We start from the raw sequence: 23,962 nt of genomic DNA, 5'->3' as shown, positions 1-23,962 counted from the left end.
TACTCTTAGTAAATTTTGATGCTTCGACTTCATCTAAACAGCACAAATCCAACAAGTAGTGTTATACCAAACTGATTCATATGAACATCCAATAAAACATTTAAATTGTGATATTCCCTCTTATCTGTAAAAATAAATATTCCAGGAATGGCCACAATTATAAGATTAAACAACAAGTCAAGGTAAACAACCAGAAACTGATTGTAAAGTTAGACACCGGTGCAGACTGTAGTGTCATATCATTGCGTGATCTGAAAGCATTGAAAATTTACATAAACGACATGAGAAAATCACGATGTAATCTAGTGACATATTCAGGCCACAAGATGTCACCCTTGGGTAAGCAAAGCCTTCAATGCCAATACAAAGACAAGCTGTAGATGAGCAAAAAGCTTGTGCGGTTCTGGGCAGAGAATCATGCAACACATTGGGTGTAGTTAAAAAGGATGTATGAAATAAAAGGATATAACGCAACAGATATTCTGAGTGAATTTGAAGATTTATTTAACAGGACTGGGTTGTGTAACGGGAGTCCATCACATTTGGACAAAGCCAGTGATTCATCCTCCCAGGAAAGTTCCAGTGGCCCTGAAAAAGACATTGAAAGAGAACTGAAATGTCTGAAAGAGATAGGTGTCATCAAAAACAGACTGAGCCCACAGAATGTGTAAACTGTATGGTGACAATAAAAAACCCAACAAGATTAGTATCTACATAGGCCCTAAAGATTTAAATAGAGCAACAATACGGGAACACTATCCTCTCAAAACACTTGAGGAATGCCAAGAGCCAAGATATTCTCAGTGGTGAATGCCAATCAGGGATTTTGGTAGATTCGGCTGGATGATAAGAGCTCTAAGCTCTGAACATTTAACACCCTTAGGGAGGTACAGCTTTCACGGCCTCCGTTTGGGATCTCATCAGCCCCAGAGGCATTCCAAAGGTGTTTGTCTCAGCATCTGGAGGGAATGGAAGGAGTTGTTAATGTAGTGGACACATTCTTGTCTCAAGTACCAAAATCCATACAGCAGCAGTGGACATTTAGAGTTATACAGATGGATTGCTGTTTAAAAAACGGGAAACTATAGTAGTGGCAAACTTTGGGATGAACTTAGTCTCAAAATTACTAACAAATGTATACACAATTATCCAAGAACTTGATAAAAGTTGCAAATGTATCTCACTATACACAACCAAATGCCTTTCAACATGTGTCTGTGTAATTCAAAATGACATGAATGTGCAGCGGTACAAATAGAGACATGTTTGAGAATACAAATGTTTTCTTTTCCATTAGTGTATCATAATTTGCGCATACAATGAGGAAGATGTGCATTTGTGTATCAAGTGGCATGTGTGCATTTGGTGATGTCTTTTCCGAGTCAATCCTATTTGATTTATTTGGATTTTGAGACTTTCTTTCCATGGTTTTCAGCACTTTACAACTCACACACAAACAGCTACCAATGAATAAGCCCCAGTGCTATTCATTAATGTGTGCACCCATCAATTAGAATTACGTGAATGTGCAGCATTTTATTCAAATGGAGACATATTTGTAAATGCAAATGTTATATTTTGCATTAATGTGTCATCATTTGTGTATGCAGCAATTAAGATGTGCATTTGGATCAGGCGACACACGTGCGTTCATTCACATCTTTTCTGAATCGGTTCTGTTTGATTCATTTGGATTTTGAGACTTTCGTTCTGCCATTTTAGCCTTGCACAATCCACACACACACACACACACACACACACACACACACACAATTATCCAAGAACTTGATAAAAGTTGCAAATGTATCTCACTATACACAACCAAATGCCTTTCAACATGTGTCTGTGTAATTCAAAATGACATGAATGTGCAGCGGTACAAATAGAGACATGTTTGAGAATACAAATGTTTTCTTTTCCATTAGTGTATCATAATTTGCGCATACAATGAGGAAGATGTGCATTTGTGTATCAAGTGGCATGTGTGCATTTGGTGATGTCTTTTCCGAGTCAATCCTATTTGATTTATTTGGATTTTGAGACTTTCTTTCCATGGTTTTCAGCACTTTACAACTCACACACAAACAGCTACCAATGAATAAGCCCCAGTGCTATTCATTAATGTGTGCACCCATCAATTAGAATTACGTGAATGTGCAGCATTTTATTCAAATGGAGACATATTTGTAAATGCAAATGTTATATTTTGCATTAATGTGTCATCATTTGTGTATGCAGCAATTAAGATGTGCATTTGGATCAGGCGACACACGTGCGTTCATTCACATCTTTTCTGAATCGGTTCTGTTTGATTCATTTGGATTTTGAGACTTTCGTTCTGCCATTTTAGCCTTGCACAATCCACACACACACACACACACACACACACACACACACACACAATGCAATTGCATCACTCACCAATGGATCCTCTGCAGTGAATGGGAGTCCAAACAGCTGATAAAAATAGTCCACAAGTAATGTAACTAATCCACAAGCTGCATGTTTAATAAACAAATGCATCATAATGTTTGCCACATCTTCTGGTTAAAATAAGTCCATAAATCAATAATCCATTATAATGCTTCCTCCAATGAGAAAGTAATCTGGTCTGAGAGAAATATGCACAGATTACTATGGATTATGGACTTGTATTTTAGTCAGAAGCAATGGTTTGAAGTTAAAAACGTTTTAATGATGGATTTGTTTGAGCTTTTGGCTTCTCAAGATGTTAACTGATGGACCGGACTGGTGTGGATTACTTGTGGATTATTGTAATGTTTTTATCAGCTGTTTGTATCCACATCTTGGGTGATCTGATGGTGAGCACATTTTCAGCTAATTAATTATTTTTGTGTGAACTCACCCTTTAAGATAATTTAGTCTCAATATTTAATCAATATTTCATTAGTATTTATTTATGAGGTAATAATAAATACACTTTTACCAAATAATGTCTATAATACCAATAATGATAATATCTAGCTGGTAATATCTAGGTGTTTTATTTTGCAGTAATGATCAGCTGAATGTACATTATGCAGTACGTGCTTTCAGAACATGCCCTGTTTGCTGGAGCGTGTTGGGCACCAGCTCAGACTGTGGATGATTTGCACAGGAGTGTTTGTGTTCACAGTTTGCTGAGAAGACATGCGAGTGAGACACACTCCTGCTGTGACGTCTCTCCTCTGGTGGACAGCAGAAGCGTCTCGGTTCTCCAGCACCTGCTCAGGTAAGCTTCACCTTCATCACGCATCATTCACACAGTAGTGTGATCCTGCAGATCGTCACATCTCTCGGCTACGCTGAGGTTTCCCTGGTTTTCTCCCTGCAGGCCTTGTGGAGCACAGTGAACTGGATGAGAGGGCCCTTGAAGCACTGAAAGAGTTCAATGAGGAAGGTGCACTGCAAGTTCTTGTCCAGTTTAAAGAGAGCGACCTATCCCATGTGCAAGTAAGTGTTCTCGCTCTGCTCTTTGAGTCAGTGTAGTGAAACTTGGGAAGGTTTTACTAACTCACTCTCTTGCTTTCACCCAGAACAAAAGTGCCTTTCTCTGTGGAGTGATGAAGACCTACAGGCAGAGAGAGAAACAGGGGACCAAAGTTCTAGATTCCACAAAAGGATTTTTATTTAACATTTCACTTCAGTGAAACGAGCACCTGTGTTGATTGGTTTGGTCATGTTTTTCAGACTTTGCTTGAGAGAACAGGCTACACCCTTGATGTCACTACAGGTCAGCGCAAGTACGGCGGCCCTCCGCCAGAATCTGTCTACACAGGTGCTCAGCCCACGGTCGGGACAGAGTTAATTCACATCAGGACGGTGGCACTCATGCTGTGATGCGGAGCTGTTAAGTGCTAGATCTCCGGGGGTCTTCTCGGCAAGAAGAACACCAATCAATGGACAGACTCCACTTCAAAGCATAAGCCTGCCTCGTAGAGGGGGCTCTAGCTTGAGTGATAGTGTCTATCACAGCCTGTGATAGATCCCTTAAGTTTGTCGCATCCCATCCAGGAGCCACACGTTTGTTCCAAAGATCCGGTCACAGGTGCAAAATCCTGCCCCGTCCCTGAGAAAGAAGGTCCTTCCTCAGGGGGATTCTCCAGGGAGGGGCTGTCACGAGGAGCATTAGGTCCAAAAACCAGGTCTGGGTGGGCCAATAGGGCACCTCCCTGATCTTGCACGGGGACCGTGCAAGGAGGCTTACTGGGGCCCAGGGCCAGTGGTGCACCAGCGTATCCATGCCGAGGGGGGCCTCTGTCAGGGAGCATAACAGCTGGCAATGGGAGGACTCCTGGGAAGCAAACAGGTTCACCCTGGGCTTCCCCGAATCGACTCCAAATCGGCTAAACCAGATTGGAATGGAATCTCCATTCTCCCGGGAGCGTAAGCTGATGTGAATGCATATCAGCTGTATAGTTGAGCTCCCCCAGGATGTTAATGGCTCACAGCGACTTGAGCTGCGACTGACTCCAGAGGAGGAGAAGGCGGGCGGTCTGTCCAGACGAGCATATGCTTGTCTACAAGCTGTGGTTTCAAGATACATAGATCCAGGATCGTCGTAACCTACCACTTTTCTTGGGTACAATGAAGTAAGGGCTATAAAATCCTGACTTCATCTCAGCTGGAGGGACTGGCTCTATTGCGTCCTTCGCCAAGAGGACCGCAATCTCCGTGCACAGAACAGGGGCATCTTTGTCTGACACCAAGGTAAAAAGAATGGCCCTGAACCAGAGGGGATGCCTGGCGAACTGAATCGCATAGCCAAGTCGAATCGTCTGAATGTCCAGATAAACCATATATTATCGTAGTCCTGTGTTTAATAGTCACGTTGAATCAATGAAAGCAGTTCAATCTTGTTTCCTGGAACAACGTGCATTACCTTTCTTCTGCGGGGCATATTTGGGCTTTATTTTGGCCTTCGGATGGAGATTTACTACTGATCACAAAACCGTGCTTCACTGAAAGATACGCATGACAATCGCCTAATCACGATTGTGATTTAATTTCGATTAATTAGCACAGTCTACACCTACAAATTCTGTCTGTCTTTAGCAATAAGAATTGAAGATCCAACTGTATCTCTGAGAAACAGAAAATAAAACCTCTCAAGGACAATTGCACATTTGTAAATCTGTCCAGATGTCAAAGAGAAATGCTGCCTTCACACAGAAATGCAAGAGAGATGAGGGTGAGAAAGAGGAGTGCTGAGAGAGAGAATGAGTGTGATGTACCCACACACATCCACATTAAGGACACAAAGGCACAACGGCAGTATGAAGAGCTGCATTTACAGTTTAACATGATCCTGGAGGAAAGGAAAAATCATTCAGTTTGTCTCTGAGACAACGGGCATGAAATTAAATGGAAAGCAGATGGAGAAGAAGACTCCTGCTTCTTGGATGTTTTTCCTGAGAAAAGACATCCATAATCTTACATGGTATCCTAGAGAACTGCAGAAGATGTCTCAAATTATGCTCAAGTTTAGGGCTGGGCGATAAACAATATCATATTGAGATCACAATAACATTTATGTCGATACCTGTGATAAGCTCTGGACATTTTTACTAGACATGGATTAATCCAACAGTCTGCCACACAGCAGAAACAAACTCGATAGCAGCAGTCAGTGCATGTCGCTATAAGTCTGCATGTTCTGCACATCTCTGTGAATGAATGGCACAGTTTCGTCTAATCTGATTCACAAATGCAAACACACATGACACTCGTCTATAATATATGAGGACATGAACTTCATCTCTAGAGCTACTCTGAGTCACTTCAGCAGCTTTTCACTGTTTACATTGAGAAAAACTACCATCAAATACACAATGAAACTGAAAGATCTTCACGGCAATCTGTCAAAATAAAAGTCTGGTTTAACTTGAAGAAATAGTAATAATTCCAACAGCAGATCTATAAACAAGTATTATGCAGGACACTCACGTGCAGCCGTCTGTCTCTTCTGTTGACTAATCGCTTGACTAATCGCTTGATAACAGAAATATATAACTACTGTACACTAAAATAAGATTCTCATAATAATGATAATAATAATAATATTATTATTTTTAAGGAATATTCAAGGTATTTTTCATTAACTTGTAGTTATGTTGTGCAACATCTTGCTTGACAACAAAAATAGAAAGCAATAAAAGCTTTCTCTGGTGTGTGACATGGAGGAGAGACATTTATCACATCAAGGTGATTCGTGGGAAGGGAATGGACATAAACCTTTGGAGTGTGTGTTTGTGTGTCTCAGTTGTGCTACAAATATATTAAGTGAGAGTCCATGTTCAGAGGTGTCTACGGTAGAATATACTACCTGACGGCTAACACTTATATAAGCTCTCTCTCGTCAGTACAAGCTGTTCAAATCTACACAGAACTGAACTCTTTATCAAGAATGCAGTTGTTTAGCAGGTGCGTTAATTCAGAGCAATGTACAGTACAGCTAACATACAAACAACCCTCCTGAAGTGCTCTGTTCAAGGTCCAGTAAACGGTTGTATAGAAGAAAAAATACTGAATTTGTGTTCAGCTGTTCAGCTTTGTCATGCTATGACATTTCCTCCTGCATTTTGATCTATCTGACTTCTTGACATTATGCAGATCAAACGAGCATTATTCCAGTTAGTTTGGACTAAGACCAGCCTGACAAGGAAATCTCGCTGAAATACCTGATTGTGATTGGTCAAAATATGCATTCTGCGGTCAAATATGTCGTACAATGATGCTGAACTATGTCAGCTCAACATGAACGTCCTGGTGGAGTAATTTTGACTGACATTTTTACAATAACATTCACAATATGACAGGACAGCGTAAAAGCGGTCAGTTATGATTTCATGTTGACTTCAATACTCACAATTGTTAGTCTCAAGTTGAACTTGTTACAGCAGTTCCAACCCTAATCAAACCTGAACCAGCTAGTTAAGATCTTCAGGAACATGTCATCATTACAGATGTGTGTGCTGGAGCAACCCTGTGACGAGACACAAGTTTTATGATGAATGCGGCTCTCTCAGAGAACTGCAACCACTTTGTTGCAACCACAACTGTTTCTGAGGAACTACATTGTTTGGTGGAAGAATACTGTTTTTATTGATATCATTACACTTTATTTGCTCTGTTTTATATTGTGAAACCTTACTATGTATATGGAATAACTGTTTCCACTTCGCGTCGTGCCTAACAACGCCCCTTAGCTGTTATAAATTCACTGTAAACCACGGCTTCTTGGGGCTTATTGCTTTATTTTAAAATAACTATAAATAAGCTATAATCAAACGCTGCATTTTTTTTTTCAGAAAGATGCAGTGGTAACCTTAACATTTTATTTTAAGATCTAACATTTGTAAATGGTCTAAAGCAAAAGAGTTATTCAGTAGAATATTTTAGAGCTGATAATTTGTTTAAAAAATACAACATATTACACATTAATGAATAAATAAGTATAAATTAAATTATTCAATTTAAGTGCCATGTTTGTGATTTTTTGTTCATGTAAGCTATAGATCTTGACCTTTAAATCAAAACATACTCATTATTTTATGACATCAATTACTGCTTTATTTAATCAGAAACAGTCTAAATGTTATTTGTGTAGGCTATTTTACTTTTAATTTAATTAGAAGTAGGCCAACAGCGCCCCCTACAAATTAAAACTCCTTACCGAACGGGCGTTAGGACCCGGGGGAGGCTCCAAAACTGAATCTAATCATCATTCAGACAAAACTTTGCTTCAAGAATGAGCCACACTGCTGACTTGATCTAATCGCACTGTTGACGTGAGCTAATCGCTAGCGCACCCTGAGCACAAGTGAGTTAATGTATTCCTCTTATCGGAAAAACATATAGGCATCATTTTTCATATCGGGCCGATGCCGATATTTACATTTAAAGCCATTATCGGCCGTTTCCGATATTGGTCCGATAATATCGTGCATCCCTAATACATATAGATCATTATTTACAGCAAGCCTGAAAAGCGCACTCCCTTTATAATCACTCACATATTTATCTTGTGCAGTGTTGGGCAAGTTACTCTGAAAATGTAATTAAATTACTGATTACTGATTACTAATTTTAAAAGTAATCATGTTACTGTTCTGATTACTTTATTTCAAAAGTAATTAGTAATTAGTTACATTACTAGTTACGTTACTTTTTTCTCCATGAAATTTATGAAATCCCAGCATACACGCTCCTGATAAATATTTGTTATTAAAGCATCAACATTCACAGAACACTGTTATTTTTAACTAAAGCAAGCGGCTGCTGCGTGCATGGTTTGGCATGGCATGCCAGCAAAGAGCGCTGCATTTATAATCTCTAAAAGACATCTCAGTTCATCGCAATCTTACAAATCGCTGTTATAACACAATAAATATATGCATAATGAATCTTTCATAATGTCTACAATTCGTGTGTTATAATGAAAGGATTCGTGAGCACGAAGATTTCAGCGCTGCATTGCTCAACGCTGCAAACACGTGTTATTGCCTAAATAGAAACTCTGCATACGCTCGCACCTGTTAATCGTTTATATTTTATATTAGTTCATGTTGCTTTTGTGCAATAGATGAATAACAATTTATTTGTTTTAGATATTTTATGTTTAGATATTTCTATTTAGCGGGAGTCCCGTGAATCATTTTATTCTCCCGCATCCCGAGCACACACACAAGTGTCTACCTGCCTGCGCTGCGCTCTGTTGCGTCGGGTCTTGTGGGAGCAGGTCTCTAATCCACTGGCACTTGACTGGCGTGTGCTACATCCTTTTTACAATCTCTAGATTATAAAACACTGCATTCTGTCAGCAATGTAACGCGGCAGTAACGTATAGAGACCTCGGCTTGTAACTATACTCTAATTACTATTTTGAAAATTATAACGCGTTAAATTACTCTGTTACTAAAAAAGTAATCAAATTACAGTAACGCGTTACTAAGTAATGCATTACTGCCCAACACTGATCTTGTGTCTGGTTATTACGGATGGAAATCAGTGAACTCGTGCTGAACAAAAACTCCTGCCTTTTGACTAACTTGAACACAGACATGTCTGTGATTGGCTACAATGCCCAATGTTCCAAAAAACACATAAATAGAAACGTTTGCCGCTTGTCACAGACCAGTATCGACATGCTACTGAAGTACTGGTACTTTTGACTCCATAGGGTTGCTTCAGCGTAGTCCGTCCTGTCACATCTTGTTGTGTCTCTGTGTGTGACGGCATGGCTTTACACCCTGATAGGTGTGTAATGTAGAACACAGCCCATCCTACAACACCCGAGCTGTCTTCAGTTACTCCTGTCTTACCGCTCTGAGACACAGAGCTTGGTGTGTCTATGACACATGATTGAACCTCATTATCTGCGGGGGCCATTAATGAATTCTCTTTCTGTGGTGTAACCAGTGAAAACGGGGGGAAGGGAAGGGGGGATGATCTTTTTGAGGAAAGCTACACAAAAAGATCTTAAAAGGGGCTGAATTTTGATCAGAGACTCATGAGTTTTGGAGCGGTATCCAAGGCAACAATCTCAAGAAGGGCAATATGAAGCTGTTGAGATGAAATTAAAAACAAATTTGTTCTGCTGATGATGGTGACGTGGCGTGCGGCTGCGATCGCATCAGCCAGGGAGGGCAGAGAGCAGTTTGAGATCGCAGTTATGATGTTTCTGTATCAGCGGCTTGAGTATCACTGATCGCTCTCAAATTGTGTTTTAACAGTCAAGGATGAATCATCTAACGTGGGTGAATCACTTAAACACAGTTTAGAAAGTGCCGGGCAGCAAAGGTGAAATACACAGGAACTGGTCTCTTCAATGGCGCAAGCTTTATTCTTGATCTCAGAGCATTATTGAAAACATCAGTGTCTGAGTTTCTGTATGCAGGGGATTTAAACATGGTACAATTTGTTCACGTCCACGTGTCTTACACTACTGGTGATGTGGATATCAATAACGGCTGCTCAAATTCTATGAGATCTGAGGAAATGTCTGCAAACGTCTGTGTGCATTTAAAAAACAAAGCCAACAGCGCTGCAATGACAAGCTTCAAGTTGTACGCAGAGTTCAAATTAAGACCTAGACCAGTACCAGACCCTCTAAAACCCTGGGCCAGATCCATAGCTGGTGCCAGTCAGGAACTGGCTGTGCTTCTCCATAGATAAACCAAGCCCGAATGGGTGCCTAAAACCGGGCACAAACAATCAGATTTGTTCCTAAAGTGAGAAAATATTCTGATGCATGTGTACAAGAGCATGTGTACCAACCTTTGATACCAGTAGTTCAAATAATCCAACGTTTTATTAAAATGTCAAGATAAATAGACAATTACAATATGCATTAATATTATTATACATGCAAATAAGCAACTGCTTTGTGATAATTATGTCACTGAAATGATACATACATTTTATAGTATACGTACTATATATGTGCACTAGAAAGTTTTATAATTGTCCGATGACTGCACTATTTCTCGTCAGATTTTATGACTCTGAACCTCCTCACATAAGCACTCACCAGCGTGAGCGTCTGTCGTTGTTGTGTCTCCAGTGGTGTTCTGGAGGGGCCAGAGGTGAAGGTTCTGAACCAAGCCCAAGAACTGCTTAATACAGTCCTGTATATTGCTAGTGTGATATAAAATGACTCAAATCGTGACTTTGGTCATTTTGGTCACCCTTAGTCAGACCTTTTTTGTACATATAGTAGAGTCTATCACTATTCCAAGAAATGTAATGTCTGGCATATTACTATTAATTACAGGAGAAATTATGTATCTATGTTTATCTTCCAGTCCTAACACACTTGACAATAAATGTAAACAGAAGCTGGTCAGGGCGAAACCTCTCGCTCGCGGGTATGACGGTATGGTCACCATTTCAGATCGAGCTCCTCACTGATGACCCAGAAGCACTTCAAAGCTTACAAGTGTGTTAATATATTTTTATTTTACAAAAACAAACTTGGCGGGAAAATTTGCGCACCTGCATGCAAATTCTGACCCATGCATGCGTACAAACTCTTTATCCTGGAGTGAGAAAATTAATGTAAAAACAACTATTTTACACAATAAATATAATATACAAAAAAAACAACAACTATTTTAAACTGTTTTCATGTCAATATACACATTTACATAAAATATTCCACTCTTATTAATTGAGATAAGCACTGAAATTACATAAAGTCATTACGCAGAAGTTAAACCAAAATTATATGAATTTAGACATATTTGTAGCGGATCACTTGATCACTTTTCCTCTTTTAATGACAGCGAGGAGTGCTATAGGTGCACAATAATTAATCTTTAGACTAAACTGCAGATCTCATGTCATGAGAAAATATTTTAGCGAGAACAATGATCAATGATGCGCACTTGCTTCGATATTGTGGCGGACACTTCTGGATTCAGTGGTCGAACGGTCCATTATCCAGCTTGAATAGGTCCAATGATAATAATTTATTGTACAATCACAGCTGCACGGAGATGTTAATGGCATGTGAAGGAATCTCAAAAACATTATGAAAAATACCACTGTATATGAAGGATACAACTTGAAGAAAACAGTAAGATTTGCATGTTTCCTTTTTAAAATACTTCGTCAATGATGCGCCGAGTCCAATTGTACATACACTGCAATAAATATAGGTTTATCTGTTTCCACTAAAAATAGCTAAAAGATGTTCACCTTATCAGCTAAACTGCAGAAATTTAGTTTGATTTGAATTGTTTAAAACAACTGAAATACTATTTGGCCAGTGTAAAATAATTAAATCAGCTCTATTCTAAAATATTTATCTGAGAAATATTTGATACAGTTTTGTTTTTATGCATATTTTGATATACTTATTCTAAAACATAACAAGGATATTGGATGATTTTTAGCAATAAAAATTAATGTATGGCACAAATGGCATTTATTGTCCGTATCTTATATTTCCTTAATGTCTTCTTTGATGGTGTTAAACATGGTGTCACATGGATGGGAATATGCATGGAAATGATATGCAGATGAGGTTATGCATAGTAAAACTAGACGTTGTAAGCTCCATATATGGTGATTTCGGGGAGGAGTCAGGGTGGAGATGCACGTACGCACAATCTTCCCCTGACTGGGATTTATGAAGGGATATTTGCGCAGGTTCTGGCGTATGCATGGTTTTATAAATATGTCAACTTTTGTGTGTACGCAAAATCTATTTTTTTGTGCGTACGTTCACTTTTAGGATGAAATCTAGGGAGAGTTTTATAAATGAGAAGCCCCTCGGGCTACAGTTCCTCGACCTGCTCTCTATTAATCTCTCTGTTTGCTCTCTCTGCTCTGAACTCAAACGAACGAGAGTTGCGAGCCTCTCCAGCTGCTGAGGTGAGGGGCTGTTTCTGGGATCTGTGTTAGTTACTCACTTAAAGGGCACCTATTATGCAAAATTCACTTTCACATGTTGTTTGGCAGTGTTGGCAGTGTGCGTACACAACCACCCTATAATGATAAAAATCCACTTGCTCCTTTTTTTTTGATCTCCATATATCATAAGCAGCGTCTCAGAGCAAGCTGATCACAGAATCCGTAAAGTGTGACGTCACAATTGTGATTCTCTGCTTTTATTTTATTCTTTGGGTCATATTAATAGCATAGACAGCAGTATAGGTACAGTATATTATGCTGATGTCACTTAATACACATCAAGTCTGTTCATGTCAAGTCAAGTCTCGGATTATTGTTTGGATGTTTGGATCACTCTGTAAATAAACTGCACTTGGTTTCTTCACTACACTCGCCTTCAGTGGATGATTCGTTACACAAACATTCGTAAACAGCATCGCAAAGTTGTGTAGTTGGAAACTAAACTAGAAATCGCATTCCCCCCTCGTGGAGCCCCCTTTTTCGCCGGGCCCTTGGAATCGTCCTAACCTTAGGGTTAGGGTTAGGATTGACGTCACAATTTACCAGCCCCACCCACAATTGTTGATTGATACTGCCGTAATCTAGCCGAGACACCGCCCTGAGTGGGCCACACACAATCCGCCATGTTTATCTTAACGCTAGAGCATTTAAAACAGCATTCAAGTAAGAAATGTCTTCTTATTAATGCTATAGACATTATTCAGTCCAGAGCAGTAAGTGATTCTCTGCTTTTATTTTATTCTTTGGGTCATATTAATAGCATAGACAGCAGTATAGGTACAGTATATTATGCTGATGTCACTTAATACACAGATCTAATACATACGATTCCTTTCCCAGATGTTTACTTCACAACCATAACCGACTGTGTTTTTGTAACGAAGTCACAAGTTGCGTGTTTTTAACATAAACTCGTGTGTGAAAAGAGAACTTAGTACTCATGCCGTGTGCAGCCACTTTCTATATGCGTGCTACAGATGTTTGCGCTCAGAAAACCGTCTATCAGACGTTTAAACTAATATGGCCTTAAAACGCGTGATTTCAGCGCGATAGACATGATAATCAAAACTAGAGATCGACCGATATATCGATTTACCGATATTTTCCCGATATTTAAGCATTTTGGGTGTAGGACACTATAGTTCATTTATGTAAAGTGAGGATAGCAAAATAAACTAAACTGTGATATATTATACCCAAAAATTCTTCATACAGTGGACTACCAGTCAAATTGATACAAATTTGGGACCAAAAATTATTCAGACCGAGGAAAAAATTGAAGTTCAGGTGTGCATGAAGCTGGGTGACAGCATGCCCAGGAGACTACAGGCTGTCATACAAGATTCACTTGTTTAAAACACCCTAAATTGTATTAACATTTACTATATAACCATTATTTCGCTAATAAATATCTAAATAGATACATCTCTATTGAAATTAATTATTTATTATCTCCACGAGCGATCGCAGTTTGAGTATAGTTCTGTGTAAATGCATAGATAAACCACGCTGTCAGCAGGCATTTCATAATCTAGAACGACAAAAACATTATTACCATGAAGATGTGATGCAGAAGTTGGTTGTATCTCTATTTTAGCTGAGAAATGCAATAAAATACGATGTTCATTTATTTACTTTATAACAGTAAATAAATATCGGTTCTGCATATCGGTTATCAGGCACATAAACATGCAAATAATTGGCATCGGTTATAAAATATCAATATCGGTCGATCACTAATCAAAACCAAACAGATGTTTTTTTAGCAGGTCCGAGCTGTAATGGCGCAGCTCTATTCTGGAAAAGGGGGCGGGGAGCAGCATCTCCTTTGCATTTAAAGAGACAGGAACGAAAACAGCATGTTTCTGCTTCCACTCAAAATAGGCATTTTCAAAATGATATAATAAATTATCTGTGGGGTACTTTGAGCTGAAACTTCACAGACACATTCTGGGGACACCAGAGACTTATATTACACATTGTAAAAAGGGGCATAATAGGACTTTAATTAATAGGACTACCGCACAGCGCACAGAAGTATAAATCCAACAATAAAACAAAATGAATATTATGAAATATGAGCTGAAACCGTGTGTAAATCAGTGTAAATCAAAAAAGACTGTCCAACGGCGACACCAGCAGATGAAGTCGAGGTAGTCATTTATATTTTATGTAAATTAGTTAATCTATTTTGGTGAGATATGGTGAAAATGGGAGTCGTTTTGGAAAACTAAAGTGTAAACGTTGTTATAAACTGTTTACTTCTTATGTCAAAAAATGTAATTCACTAATCTGAGATTCTGAAATACATAAATTAATTTTATTATTTTTCTTTTTTCTTTCTTTTGCTTTTTGTTTCTCTGTTGTAGTAAGTATTATTAATAATTGTAACTGAGTATGTAAGGATTTATTTTTATGTGTTAGCCTGCAATGTTCTGTGAGTTTAATGCAATAAATGCATAAAATAATAATAATTAAAATCTCTTAAAAACAGCGACTTGCTGCCACCCTCTGGTGGTTTCAGTTTCCTATTTAAAATAATTGTTTTAATCTTTTTTACCATTTCATATTTCCATATTCATAATTTATATTTAAAATACGAATTTTATTTCAAAGCAAATAGACTTCCAGGTAGAGTCCCAGCTCGTAGTGCTTTTGATCCCAGTCTGTAAATCCAATGCTACTTCAGATGCAGTTTCTGAGTGCTAACTTAAATGCATTTATACATGTTTTATTGTGTCAAGTGTCTACATACTTGGGCCAAATATAATAAAGAAGGCAATCATGTTAGTTGTAAAGAATAGTTTTAAAATTTAAATGTATATTTTCTCTTAAATTAGTTCATACCATCCCATTTTGATTTTTAAAAAATGCCAGAATCAAGGTATTTTTTTTTTACCTACATATTGATCTGAGAATAACTTTATTTAATTTTTTACACATTCAGAGTTATCAGACTGCAAGACTACACAAAGCATACAAACAGATTATAGCCGAAACTCTCATGAAAAGGTAAACAGTTGTAGTTAAGTTTGCTTGACGCTGAAACGTAATTAGGTTTTTGAGATACAAAGAGTGTGGACTAAAATTCTCAGCTGTAACGGTGGACACCATATTTGAACAGTTCAGAAAAGATGAATAATTGTCTGGACAACTGAGATTTCCCTATGGAGATGAAACTCGGATCATGTACTGTCTGAGAGAGATTTGCCAGGCTGCGGCCTTGTCTTTCCATTCATCAAGACTTTCTGCACCAAACCAGTTCTCTCTCATCGACAAAACTTCAGCTAAGAGGATCAAAGAGCCTCAACGAATTGTAAGAACCAAGCTTAGTCTCATTAACTGATACATTAAGTATCATCTACTTTTTTTTTTACAAAGTCTACAGGTGATTCTGTCAGGAATCCCCCAGACCACAAACTTGATCCAAAATACTTACTGATCATAATTAATCACTACATATTTACCTTTTTAATGGGCTAATTTTTTTGGCACAAAAATTCACCTCAGTCAGCACTTTACTTAAAGGAATAAATGAGAATTGGCTGAAAATGTGCTCACCGTCAGGCCATCCAAGTTGAGTTTGTTTCTTCATCAGGTTTGTAGAAATGTAGCAGTGCATCAGTGTATCAGCAATGGATGCTTTGCAGTGAATGGGTGCCATCAGAATGCGAGTCCAAACAGCTGATAAAAACATCACAATAATCCACAAGTAATCCAAACCTCTCCAGTCCATCAGTTAACGTCTTGAGAAGCCAAAAGCTGCCTTGCCGTCAGAATGAGAGTCCAAACAGCTGATAAAAACATCACAATAATCCACAAGTAATCCACAGCACTCCAGTCCATCAGTTAACATCTGGAGAAGACAAAAGCTGAAACAAATCCAGCATTAAGACGTTTTTAACTAAAATACCATAGAGTCCATAATCCATAATAATGCTTCCTCCAGTGAAAAAGTGTTCTGGTGTGAATCAGGAAAGAAATCTGCACAGATCAAGCAGCGTTTACAAGCCAAAACAGCTCTGTGAGAGACAACAGGAGATGCACTTTTTCACTGGAGGAAGAGTTATTATGGATTATAGACCAAGCCAAAACTTTACAAAACAACTGCAACTGTTTCCTTGTAAGTGTGATGTTTAAAATTCTATTTACAAATCATCAAATACCATCAAATACCGGTATGAAGTGTCTGTGTAATGTGTGTTCTTTTATTAATTGGTGGTAGTGCTTATTTTATGAGTTTTTAGGCAGAACATGGCTATCTAGACCAATTAAAACCAACAAACTATCAATGTGTCCTTTTTATTATACACTCATGTTTGTTAAAAATTATTCAAACTGAATCTACATTATAAAACTGACCAGTGATCAGTTAAAACCATTTAATAGACACCGGTTCGTGAGTTTTTGTGTTTGCAAGGACGAACAGAAACGAAAAAGTTTCAAAACTGTATGAAGTAACGACACTTCGCTTGCTGAAATCATTTGACTTGGGAGTTTGAGGCACACTCTATACCACTGAATCGAAACAAAAGTTTATTCAGATAGGCTATTCAAATAATCACATCTTTGTATATAAGCATACTGTGTCATGTGTCTCCAGTGACCTGCAGAGTTTAGCTCCATCCCTAAAGAAAACACAGCTGAACCAGCTAAACAAGGTCTTCAGACTCATTAGAAACTACCAGAAACTGTGTTGGAGCTTAAATCTGCGGGACAGTGGCCCTCCAGGACCGGACTTTGACACATGTGGTTTAAAGGCATAGTTTACCCCAAAATGATGGTTCTGTCATCATTTACACACACATGTGTCATTCCAAACCTGTACGACTTTCTTCTGTGGAAAACAACAGAACATACTTTGAAGAATGCTGGCAACCAAACCACTTTGGTGACTAATTCCTTAATTACTTTTCAAACGTTTCATCTCTGACATCCAATCTTACTTTCATGAATGCTTTTTGAGAATCGCGTACTCTTGATTTCAGTAGAACAGACCAACGTTTCTTAATAGAACAATACTGACCAATATTGAAATCGTAATTTTGCTTGACTACTGACTTTCACTGTATAAAAAAAACAGACATTTTCCTAAAACATCTTCTTTTGTGTCGTCAAGTGGAAGTCAGTCAGTCATACAGGACAGGTGTGGATCCACACGAGAGAGAGAGTACAGTAAATGATGACAGAATGACCATTTTTGGCCGATCAATCCCTTTAATAAAGACACACTTGGGATTATTCTGGTCTACGCCAATTTATCATCTGCTCAAATCACATAAATGACACAGTTTGAGTTCAGAGCAGAAGGTGACGAGTTCGCTATACTGTAATAACCTGACTTACATAGTCATTATTATTTATTGTGTATTCTCATTATTAGTGTTATATATCATTTTGTGTGTCTGCACTATGTGTGTTCTTCTTTGCACTGGAAGCTCCTGACACCAAGACAAATTTACTTGTGTCAATAAAGCCCTTTCTACAAATCACAATTCTGAAAACAAAATAACAATTTACAAACGCAAATGCAAGTCTAAAAAACAAAATAACAATTCAGAAAGCACAACAACAATTCAGAAAACATTATAACAAGTCAGAAAACACAACGACAAATCCGAAAACAAAATAACAAGTCAGAAAACACAATGACAAATCAGACAAACCGGAAGAGGTAGGTATAGTTTGAGACAGCGCCATTGGTTTGGGATTACTCACCGCTGACTGGACGAGACATCTGTCAATCAACGTATACAGGGAAGAACCAGCCGAAGAACAGCAGAGTCGTGGTAGAAAGTTCGGAGATGGTATTAAAGTAGCTCAGTTTAAATGTATTGTATGAATTGCCCTTACTATGGAATAAAAAATACGGAGTGTATATTTACATTTAGTTAAAAGTGGCTGTAAAACATCAGATCCAGTGGCGCAGATGGATAAGTGTGTGTCGTTGGCTTTTTGACGCGATCGACCCGGGTTCGATCCCGCCTTTTGCCGAACTTTTTTTTTCTCCCTTTTCAAATCGAATTTGTCATTGTGTTTTCTGAATTGTTGTTGTGTTTTCTGAATTGTTATTTAGTTTTTTTAGACTTGCATTTGCGTTTGTAATTTGTTATTTTGTTTTCAGAATTGTGATTTGTGTTGCACTTCTCGGCCACCGTACCTTTCTGATTCTGAGCAAACAGACACATCTGAAACATTTACAAACAACAAATATGAATTATTTAATAAATAAATCATAATCAATCAGATTTTGTTATATAAACACATTGCAAACTCCACACCACAATTTGTGTTTAGAAATTATCGTTCGTACTACCGAGGTATTTTATAAAACGTCGATGTTCAGTCGAAATAAACGTTTTAAAAGTGAATGAATATGACCGTTTTACTCTCTCTAAGGTGAGGTATAATTTTTCCAACATCTTTCAAAAACAAATAACGACAACGTAATACAGGGGGGTTGTTATTGAATACAGAAATAACTTACTCACCCGTGTGTCAGGCACAGCGCTTCGGTGAAGTCGCCTTTTTTCACCCAAAATCACCGTAAATTCGCATCATACCGGTACATTTGCTCGAGTAAACAGGACCGTCATGTTCCCGTGTGCTCTCCGAAGAAATAACACTCGCGCGGCGCCTGATATCTCACTGTGCTTACGTAAGGAGTCCTTACGTAAACAGTCAGATATCGGGCGCCGCGCGAGTTTTATTAAAACTAAGGACGTACATGCGGAGTGTTTATGAAACACCTTCACACCTGACAATAACATAAACTCCTGACACTCTTGTTTTTGAACGATATTAGTATTAATTTGAAAACAACCACAAAACAAAACGGAAATGAAATGCGCGCTGTTCCAAAAAAAAAAATAGAAGCGCGAGCGGCTCGAGCTGTGACGTCACAGTGCCGCGGCTATATAAAGCCCTGCTCAGGATTCTAACGGCAGACGCGGATCTGGTTGAGTGAGTGCTTCGAATCAGTCTTTTCAGACTAGAATAAAAATGCAATTTTTAATAATATTTCAGAAAGTAAATGTAGTCAGTCACTAATTAGTGCTATTAATAACACTGAAGTAAAAAATACAAAAATTAAAATATATATTTTAAGATATTTCATAAAGTAAATGCAATTTTTTTATATTTCAGAAGGTAAAAGCTATTTTTGTATAATATTTCAGAAAGTAAATGCTATTTTTTTAATTCTCTAATGCATGTCTGGACTGAGATCATGTGTGTGAACGCTTCTCACCAGTTTAATGGCTTTTCTTCGGAGCTCCCACTCGTTCCACTCATAGGACTTCACAATGTTGGTCTCCAGAGGGTGTGTCTCTGTCTGCATGCTGGCGTCACTTTTAGAGATGGATTTCACCAGCAGCTTCTCTCCTGACTGCATCTGAGACATGAGCAGTACTGTGTGAGTTTCTGCATCAGCTGATTGTGCTTCTAGATTGCACCTTTAAATCAAATACTGACATGCATTTCTTGTACTATTATATATGTCTGTAGAAGAATAACACATACAGGCTTTTCACACTGTGCTTATTTGTCGTTCTAATCCCTGCTTTTTACTCCGGGTAAAGCTGTTATGTAAACCGGTCACATACTGCATTCATCCAATCAATGACCTCGACACCGCCAATATGCAAAAAAGTCTGTTAGTTCAAGGTTTAAGTACGTAGAAGAGCTGCACGATTCTGGAAAAATTTAAAATCATGATTTTTTTTGTCTCAAATAGAGATCACGATTCTCCCACGATTCTAAACTAAACAAAAGTATGTGTGACAAAATATTAATTGCTGCAGTCTATTTAAAAGTGTTTAATTTAAATGAATGATCAAAATTATTAAATTTTACTATATATTTAAAATATATTGAATACTCCAATTTTTTATATTAAAATTATGAAAAAGTGGTTTGAATGAATGATTCAATGACTCAAAAATACTTCACTTGTTTCCTTACTGGATGAGTCAGTTTTTGAACAAATCTCTTGAATGAATGTGTCACAAAACAGATAACAGAGAACACAGGTAAGTGAGTACAGCAGGTTTATTGAAGCCGGGATCAGAACTAGAAATCAGGTAAGTTCAGAAGTCAACATAACATCAGGCTTGTTTGAGATGCGCCTCGCCTGAAATATAGGCGAGAGTAGGCGGCTGAGGTCGACACTAAACTCTGGTCGAGGGCTGGCAAATGCTCTGGGCTCTGGTTAGGGGCTTGAGTCTTTACTGGGAACTGGTCAGGGCCTGGAGCTCACACTGGACTTTGGTCAGAGGCTGGTGCCAATTCTAGACAATGCTCAGTGGATAGCGTAGGCTCAGGGAGGAACTCAGGGATATGTTTGAGCACAGACCCAGAAAAAAAAAATGAGAGGAATCCTGGCCGTGACGGGGTAATTTAATCCATCCGTGAAGGGAACAGCTCTCCTAGCCGTGACAAGGGAGAGTAATTTGGCTGAAGAGGGAACAGCTCTCCTGGCCGTAACAAGGACATTTACTTCGACTGAAGAGGGAACGGCCCTCTTGACCGTGATGAGGGAGCTGGATTTCACAGCATAGGGAATGGCCTTTTTGACCGTGACGAGGGATCAGGGTTCCACAGTACAGGGGATGGCACTTCTGGCTGTATTGAGGAAGTTGAGTTTCTCAGCGAGAGGATCTGCACTCCTGGCCATGATAGGGTAGCTGATTCTTACAGCGATGGGAACAGCACTCCTAGCCGTGACAAGGACATTAAATCCAACTGAGGAAGGTACGGCACTCCTGGCCGAAACGAGGGGATTTAAGGAACGGCACTCCTGGCCGTGATAACAGACTTAGACTTCTTAGAGAGGGAAACTATAGTTAGTCCTTCACCCTGACTATTCACTGCTGTGTGTCTAGGACTCAGGTCATAGGCAGTAGCCTTTACCGGACTCTGGTCTGGGGCTGAAGACAGCATTATGGCGCTTTTCCACTGCATGGTACGGCACGGTACGGCTCGGTACGGTTCACTTTTTGGGGGTTTTCCACAGGGTACAGTACCTGGTACCTGGTACTTTTTTTAGTACCACTTCGGTTGGGGTTCCAAGTGAACCGTACCGTTACCAAAACGTGACGTGTAAACTCTGCTGATCACGGATTGGCCGGAGAGAATTGTCACTACCTGCGTCACTGAACTTACGACACAAACACAAAAGAACCGCTAGATTTAAATCAGCACAGCCAGCGAAGGATCGAACGCAACTGTTTTGAACGAGCGCACTTTTTTTTAACAACCAAAAAGTTTTGTTGTCTGTTGCGGAAGTACAGATGTTCCTCTCGTTGATAGCAGAGGAGCGGATCCAGCGAGAGCTTGATGGGGCGATGCGGAATGAAAAAGTGTTTTTTAGGAGTCGTGGTAGTAGAGGCGGCGCAACTATAACGACATGTGAATAATCCCGCCCACTCTAAAGCGGTACTGAACTGCAGTGGAACACAAACCGTGCCGAGCCGAACCGTGCCGTGCTGAGCCGTACCGAGCCGAGTCGTACCACGCAGTGGAAAAGCGCCATTAGACTTTGGTCTAGGGCAGAAGCTAACACCGAATTCTGATTGTAGGCTAAAATGTGCTCTGGACTCTGGTCGGGGGCTTGTACCTGAACTAGACCTCGCACTGGACTCTGATTAAAGGCTGGGGCCTGTACTGGATTCTGATTGAAGGCTGTAGCCTGCTTTGGACACTTGTCGGGGGCTGAAGCCAGCACTTGACTCTGGCCAGGGGCTGAAGCCGACATTAGACCTTGCTCCGGGGCTGAGGCCAACACTGAACTCTGGTCGAGGGCTGGAGAATGCTCTGGAATCTGGTTAGGGGCTTGAGTCTTTACTGGGAACTGGTCTGGGCCTGGAGCTCGCACTGGACTCTTGTCAGAGGCTGGAGCCAATTCTAGACAATGCTCGATGGATAGCATAGGTTCAGGGAGGAACTCGGGGATATGCTTGGGCACAGACCCAGAATTAGTGGCTAGAGATATCACTGATCGTAGGTCAGGGTCCGGAGCCACGTCTTGTCTGTGCTCCACGTGTACAGGAAGGTCTGGGGAAGTGTTTCTCGTAAATACGTTGGACCGGAAGGTAAACTGGGATGACAGGGATTGGACGACTGATGGTGTAGGTCCTGGACCATACTCTAGGAATGGACTGGGTTCTATAACTGACATGGGAACTGGACACGGCTTTGGAGCGACCACTGCAGGGCTCCAGACTAACATTTGAGAGCAGTGGCACCAGCCACTAAGTTCTACAGATGGTGGCGCCAGGAGCAGATTTGGTAGCGCTGGGGGTGGTGTGTGGGAGTATTAAAATATAGATAATTTAATCATAAAATTACTATTGTTTTGCAAGTGCAGTAACTAATAATAGTTCATGTTCATTTCTTGTTTTTCTTTTGTTTATTTTTTATACAGAATCAAATTTTTATATAGAAAATGTATATATTCCACCCTTATTTAATGTACCTGTATTCTTCTAGTATATGGAACTGACCAACTTCAGTGATTGTGTGATTTAGTAGTAGTAGTTGAAGAAAAGTTTGCTTTTCAAAGCACTTTGTGACTTTTCTTAAAAAGTGTAAAATTATGACAAAATCTGATTTCTTGATTAGGGCTGAACGATTTTGGAAAATAATCTAATTGCGATTGTTTTTTTTAACCTATATTGCGATTGCGATTTAATATGCAATTATTTTTTAAAGCTCTTTATGTTCTGTATTATTCAACAAAGACAAGCTATAAATCATTGTATAGTATGACCAACACACTATTAGATAGATTAAACATATATGTTCTTTTCTGTAGGCCAGGCCTATATGTTACGATGAAATTAGGTGATGCATGAATTGATACGAATGACATTTTTATTTAACAACTACAATCACAGTAGTATATTGACTGATTTGTTGAACTTCCAACCTTGTAAGCATGTAATAATTATGACAACATAAAGCACTGACAAATAAGCCTGGTGTAAACATTAATATGAAAGTCAGTAACAAATCACACAAACTAAAGTAGATTGCAGAAATATAAAAACAAATCTGTTGCTTTACCTCACTACTTTAGGTAATTCAAAGTCACTGTAATAAACATATGTAAACATGGCCGAGAGCAAGATATGCCTCGTCATATTTTCTGCATTTAGCTTTTGAATGACCAGCACCTGCCTGGGTCTGTGCGACTTCATCTATGGCTTTTCTCTTCGCTTTCACAAACCGATCCATCTCCCATTCTAAGTTATGTCCTTTGGCTGTTTACTATTTTATTTCTTTTCTTTTTCTGCTGATGGCCCACGCTCGACTTCAAGCAGCGCTGCTTAGACCGATGGGTGTGTGTGTCTATAAGAGAGCAGACGTCTCCTTATGCTTTCTCTCGCCGCACTTTGATGTCATACACCGATCGATCTTCAAGTTGAACATACCTCTTCACTCTCGCGTGTCACGTGACCGAGTGTAATCGCAGCCTCTGCGATTGAAAAATCGCGTTTTCTCATATCGCGATATTATCGCAAATGCAATTAATCGTTCAGCCCTA

General features: G+C 39.1%; 1 protein-coding gene and 1 long non-coding RNA gene across 2 annotated transcripts in view; both read right to left on the bottom strand.

Moving 5' to 3' along the window:
- Window positions 1-513: 513 nt before the first annotated feature.
- Window positions 514-16,121, bottom strand: LOC107697491 (uncharacterized). The gene is made up of 3 exons (XR_001635197.1): window positions 15,979-16,121; window positions 878-959; window positions 514-588 (listed from the first exon to the last, which is right to left on the bottom strand). It is a non-coding gene; the product is annotated as an uncharacterized LOC107697491 (long non-coding RNA).
- Window positions 16,122-19,354: 3,233 nt separating this feature from the next.
- The window catches only part of cfap206 (cilia and flagella associated protein 206), a 17,753-nt gene continuing 13,145 nt past the window's right edge, over window positions 19,355-23,962 (bottom strand). The window contains exons 11-12 of the mRNA XM_016498292.1: window positions 19,667-19,810; window positions 19,355-19,408 (exon numbers count right to left, since the gene is read on the bottom strand). Of these exons, the coding sequence (XP_016353778.1) occupies window positions 19,355-19,408; window positions 19,667-19,810 (198 nt within the window). The remainder of the gene's footprint in view (window positions 19,409-19,666; window positions 19,811-23,962) is intronic.

This window comes from Sinocyclocheilus anshuiensis, unplaced genomic scaffold (assembly GCF_001515605.1).
Source record: "Sinocyclocheilus anshuiensis isolate Anshui unplaced genomic scaffold, SAMN03320099.WGS_v1.1 scaffold1452, whole genome shotgun sequence".
NCBI classification, from domain to species: Eukaryota; Metazoa; Chordata; class Actinopteri; order Cypriniformes; family Cyprinidae; genus Sinocyclocheilus; species Sinocyclocheilus anshuiensis.
Note: the sequence above shows the minus strand (reverse complement) of the source record. Positions and strands in the feature narration are given on the sequence as shown.